Below are 6000 nucleotides of genomic sequence, written 5' to 3'. Positions count from 1 at the left end.
TTCTGGCGTATGTAGTGGTGTCAGTGGCATGTGTTCTGGTTACATACTGCTCTTTAAAGTGCTCTGCTTAGCACCACTGATACCCTCTGAGTTACATCCTGACTGGAACAGCCCTCTCTGGGCACCAGTCTCTGGTGTTTGGGAGTTAGCACCTAGGCCTACACTCTGGCTAATGCAACACAGAACAGTCCCACTCAACCCTCCCAAAGACACCCTCACACATTCAGACTCACTGACACATCCCTCTCTGTCTCTTCTGGTCGGTGCAGGCAGCCCGGGCAGCTGGCTGGCCATTTGGTGAACACTTGTCCTCTGAATGTGATCTCATCTCATCCCTGTAGCTCAGTATGGAGGGGCTTGTCATCTCTCCAGCTGGCAGGGCATCACTCACACACACACACACACACACACACACAGACACACACACACACACACACACACACACACACACACACACACACACACACACACACACACACACACACACACACACACACACACACACACACACAGGGATTGTATTAGTGTTCTGGGTGTTATTAACGGTAACCAATATGTAAGTGACACAAACGTTCTCTTTCTGTGTTAATAGTGTTAATAGAGACTGAATTTGGAAACACATTCTTGATCCCCAGGCTTAGAGGAACACATAGCTCATTCTCTCGCCTACACTTACAATGTTTTCCTGCATGAAACCTGCACTAGGAAACGAACACTTCTTCATTCAGTGACAGTGACTCTGTGTGAAGTGGGTATAAGTGTGTTAGTGCTAACAACTGTGGAAGACTGCAAACAGGCCCTCAGGTTTGCAGTCCTGCTGCTAAGAGAACTCCCAGCGCCCAAATATTTAATGAGTCCTTCAACTCCTCTGCTCTCTCTTCTCTTTTCTCTCTCTCTATGCTTTGGCAAGGGTGTTTTGCACGTTCCAATTGGATGAGCTGTCTATGTCAGATGGCTTTTGAGTACCATATGTGTCTATTTGTAAAGTTAATGCACATGTGTATTCTCTCTACTTAGAGAAACTGACACTTTAAGAGACTGGAGGTGCACGTCTGTTTCAGTTTCTGTCACTATGTCCAGCATAAAATACCCCTCCATTGTGTGTATGGGCGTACATGTGTGACAAAGAGAGTGCTGGGGGGGGGGGGGGGGGGGGGGGGGATTAGTGAATGATGGTGTGAAAGAGTGTGGCCCTGTGGGACCAGGAGTCCTCCAGTAAATAATGGAGCTGTTTGTTGAGCTGGGGGGGGGGGGGGGTTGCTTTCATCTAAAGGTCACAGGAGGACAGAGGTGGGCTTTGTGTTCACCACAGGATGCTATTAAACTAAAGCCAAACAGAGAGCCTTGTGGGTAAAGGTGCTGCTATCATCTGGTCCCCTGGGCCCAGCATTTCTACAGAAATGAGCAGAGAAAATGGGACAATAGAATGTTACCTGGCTTATCGCACTGCTTCTGCCACTCTCTAGTTTCCATTGTCCAACAAGAAGACTGTTTCAGTGGTGTCCAGTAGGGAAGCAGTGTTTGTGGTTATTGACCAGTGAGTTGTTGTTGCAGTGAGGAGAAGTGGCACCGGTACAGGGACTACGGGGAGAGGAGACACTGAGAGAAGAGAGACAGAGACAAAGAGGGGAGACATGCAGTCTCTGCAGGTACAACACACACACTCCTACACACATTGTTGAGGTAGACAGTGTAAGGAACCAGTGATTGTGTCTGTTAACAGTAGCAGCAGGAGAAGACATGAGAGTAAGGAGGGGGACAGCCAACCTATCTGAGCCCACAGTGACTCTCACCAGCCAATAGGAGGCCCCGGTGTGACCCTCATGCATTCTGTTTAACCTGTCAGAGACTGGACGGCTTCTTTTGATATTAATATGTTTTAGTTTACTTTGAAGGTGAAAAACCAAATAATTGTTTTATGTTTACATTGAATACAACCTGTATATTTTGTCTCACCTGAGAGAGGTGTTTGTTTTGTTGCATTTAAGGGATAGGTTTGGATAAAGGAGCTGACTGGACCTCAGCTGAATAGTTAGAATTTCAGTGAGCTGTGCTAAATAATATCTTATCCCAGGTCATTTAACATGAACCCAAACCACAACCCTTGCCAAAGCTCTCAGACAAGTGTCCTTTTCCAATGACTTTATTGATTATGTTACCAAAAGGTACCATCAGATATACTACGCAGGCCGAAGCATGTGATAGAACTGCGTTAAATGGCCCTAGACCAGACACATCCACGGAAACACACAGAAATCAAGTCAGGTTTTTTTTCTTTTCAAAAGTAGGAAAATCAGTAAGGCCTCCACGATGTCACCTTAATATTACTTTTAACAGATTATGAACACAATTTTACTATTTTTTTTACTATACTTTTGCCAGTGTTTTGATCATTTAGCAACAGCTTCTGAAAACAACTCAACACAAACGGCTACTTGGCAATGTGTCTTCAGTCCAACAGATGAATATGATGACCACTGTTAATACAAACGTAATAAAGCCTATATTGAAAGGCCATCAAACAATCATTGAAAGAAATAGAAACATAGTACAATTGCTTGAATCAGTATTTTTTTTAGATAGCCAACATTTACAATAAAGAAATGTGAGTCCAATGAAATGCATACTCTAACATAGAACCAATGGAATTGGCAACTTGTGTCCCCTCCCAACCACCCACCCCCCTAATTGGATGCGTTGTCATCGAACAAGCCTCTCCTCCAATCAGATTCCTCCGAACATCCCAGGGGTAGGGCCACAGATCCAGCTCTGCCCAGCTCAGTGTCTCTGGGGAGTTTGGTCAAATTCCAGTTCCATGGATGGTTGGCCTCCTTTGAACTCCTGGCAAAGTCTCAGCTGTCCATCAGGAGTCAGGGTTCTTAAGGTCCGCCTTCCATAGCTACATCACTAGTGAAAGCCCATCCCATACGGTAGGGCTCAGTGTTGTAATCCAGTTTAAAGCTCTGCCCACATTCCTGGGTCAGTGTTGGCCCCTCCCTGTGGCTGCAGCGGGGCTACAGCAGGCTTCCGGGCCAGGACACGATGGTCAGGGTGATTCTGCCCCGCAGCTCCTTCAGCAGACGCACCAGGGCTGTGTGGGTCATCCCCCACGTACTCTTGCCATTCACCTCCAGCAGAATGTCCCCACATCTACTCACAGAAATGGGGGGGTTAATGCAGGGATTAACAACCATAGAGATGGACTCAGTATAGTAAAGGAGGCCCATATAGCAATGCTAGCAGTGTGTAAATACAACACTACTGTAACGATAAGGTAAATACTGGACATAATTTGTCACAGAAAAATAGAAGATTCAGCAAACATGCAGTGATATAGGTCCTCTGGTCAGTGTGTGAGATATAGGTTTAGTAGTCTGTACCGTATCCTGCCGTCGTTGTAGGCTGGTGTGCCCTCCACGATGGAACGGATGAAGAAGGACTGATTGCAGTTGACCTCCTCCTGCCCCCCCACGATGCTGAAGCCCAGGCTGCCTGAGGTGCTCCGGCGCAGCACAATGTCTTTGCAGCAGTACAGGTGCCTGCAAGGGACAAAAAGGGGGATTAGGGAATCTCTAGACTGCTGCCAGCATTCAAATGTGTGCCCATCCTGTACTGTGTGCACATATGCAGCAGTGAGATTGCATATGTTCAGCAATGAGATTGCAGAGTCCCGTGGCAGTCTGTTGTAAAAAAACAACGGCTTGGCTGTCATTCAATGAGAATGGAGACATGGCTTTCCCTCCCAGGTGAGGCAGAGCTGTGAAAATACAGTGCCCGGGGGTGAGTGAAAATGACTATTATTCAAATCCTGTTGGAACTGTTGCCCATTTGGACTGAATTCCCATGGTGAATCACTAGTTGGTTTTCACTTTTCTAATCAATTTTGCCGGTTGGGGAGAAATTGAGTTTCTATTTTACTCCAGTAGTTAAAAAATAAATAACTACAGTAAGGGCAGGTTTTTATACCAGCAGTGGCAGATCTGTAGAGAAATGGACATACCCAGGGATGCAAACTAAGAATACAAGTTTGGAGGGGGGGGGGGGGGGGGGGACTTTGGATCACTACTGGCTGTAAACGAGTGATGTGCGTTTGTAAGCAAACAAATGATGCATGTTTGGTTGAACGAGGGATGCGCGTTTGGAGCAATACTGGCTGTATCCAAGGCTCAGCCAATCGTTCACTTAACAACAGAATGCAGCACGCGACTGAAGAAAGAAGAGACAACCACTTTGCTAGTTACAGAATCTGCATACGCTCTGGAAAGACAGCAGTAGGGTGCAAAGGCAGTTTGTCAGTTACAGCAGTGCATCCCTGAACCATAACGAAGGGTAGGTGAGAAGCCTGACCACGGAGACAGATGAGAAGGTGATGAAGTGTGCTTCATAAGCTGTAACAGAAAAACCACTGGCATTTGAAAAGTTTAAGGTGAGGGAGAAAGTGTGGTGGAACAATTATTGTTACCATTGTTAAGTATCTTGCTATAGTAGCTGGATCAAATTCTCTGTTAGCTAGCCAGAGAAATGTTGAGCAACATTAGCCAACTTAGCTGATCAAATAATTTAATTTATTGTTTGAAAATTAGCTGGCTAATAAAGTCAGACAGCTAGCTAGCTAACGTTACAACATCAGATGAGCTAACGTTAGTAACCTAACCAATACGCTATAGTATTAACTGGTATACGACTCCTTGCCCCTCCTAAAGTTATAACCCGTTAGTTGCTTACTGGACCCTGGCAATATGTGTGAAAGGATAACTAGTTCACTAGCGAACGAACAAACTACTATCTGTGAACTAATGTTTTCCCTCTACAGGATGTGGTTCATTTTCAGAATGAGAGAATTTGGTGAGAATTAGGTGTTGCTTGTTAAACAAGTGGATTAAGTGATCAAGTGTAGCTGAAAGAAACACCACACACTTTCCCTCTTTTAATACAGTGGATCAAAAGGGGTATGCCAGGTGTACTCTCTGCCTGAAAGAGATCAATTATGCCAAAAAAAGGTATCATGCTCTGCTGGCATAATGTAGAACAGATGTCCACAGGCAGAAAGTGTACAATGTAATAACGTGCAGTGTAGCCCAAAGATATTGCTTTTGTTGTGTTGTACTTGACAGTAACACATGTGAGTGAGGGGGGTTATTACATGTTTTACTCAGTGAACGTTATCTTTGCACACATGTAGCCTTGCGCACTTGATCGATGTCTATAGTGGCCACTATAAAAGAGCAAAAATAGAATGCCTGTTTGTTTCATTCTATTTCTACTTTTTTTCCCAAGTGCAATATTTAGATGTGTGTGCGTGTGGTCACAAGCGTTCTATTATAAAGGCTGTCATGGCTGACTGCAATATAAGTGTATTGTTTTTTTCTCAAGACTTGAGTGTCATTTGCAGTAAAGTCTAGGGAACAAATAACATTGGATTGCTTTCCTTACATTCTTTAGCTGTGAGTTAGGCTCACATTAACCACTTTTTATTTTGCACACAGAGACTGATCGTGTAGATCATTTTCTTTGTTGTTTAATTAGTTAAAACCTGCATTTCTCCCTAGCAGGGATTCTTTGCATGTTTCTGTGCAAAAAAAAAGTATCACCTTTTTGGGCACTCACCAGTTTGCATCCCTGGGCATAGCCCTCACTCTGCCAGAATCTGAACTCTATCCAAACAACAGACATAGAAGGGGTTTCATCCCTCAATCCAACAACTCTGCCACACATCACACCCCAGGAGATGGGAAGACTTGGCTGATGAGCAAATCAACTTTAAAGGTGGCAAGGTGAGCTGTTTAAAAGAGAATGATGGAGAGTGTCAGTGTGTCCACATGGGATGGAGAGTGTCAGAGTGTCCACATGGGATGGAGAGTGTCAGTGTGACCACATGGGATGGAGAGTGTCAGAGTGACCACTTTCTGAGACTGGGATGTGAGGAAGAGGATGAGCAAGAGACTGAAGGCCATGGCGAGAAGGCCAGACGCTGTATACACTAGTGTCTATTCATCATCA

General features: G+C 44.9%; 1 protein-coding gene across 5 annotated transcripts in view; it reads right to left on the bottom strand.

Annotated features, from left to right (window-relative positions):
- Positions 1–2127: 2127 nt before the first annotated feature.
- The window catches only part of LOC109902717 (E3 ubiquitin-protein ligase LNX-like), an 88314-nt gene continuing 84441 nt past the window's right edge, over positions 2128–6000 (bottom strand). For all 5 annotated transcript variants that reach the window (XM_031785820.1, XM_031785819.1, XM_020499312.2 and 2 more), the window contains 2 exons: positions 3381–3539; positions 2128–3150 (listed from right to left, as the gene is read on the bottom strand). In XM_031785820.1, coding sequence (XP_031641680.1) covers positions 3015–3150; positions 3381–3539 — 295 coding nt within the window. In that variant the 3' untranslated portion in view covers positions 2128–3014. The remainder of the gene's footprint in view (positions 3151–3380; positions 3540–6000) is intronic.

The sequence above is a fragment of the Oncorhynchus kisutch genome, linkage group LG13, assembly GCF_002021735.2.
Source record: "Oncorhynchus kisutch isolate 150728-3 linkage group LG13, Okis_V2, whole genome shotgun sequence".
Taxonomy (NCBI): domain Eukaryota; kingdom Metazoa; phylum Chordata; class Actinopteri; order Salmoniformes; family Salmonidae; genus Oncorhynchus; species Oncorhynchus kisutch.
This window is presented reverse-complemented; position numbering and strand designations above follow the sequence as displayed.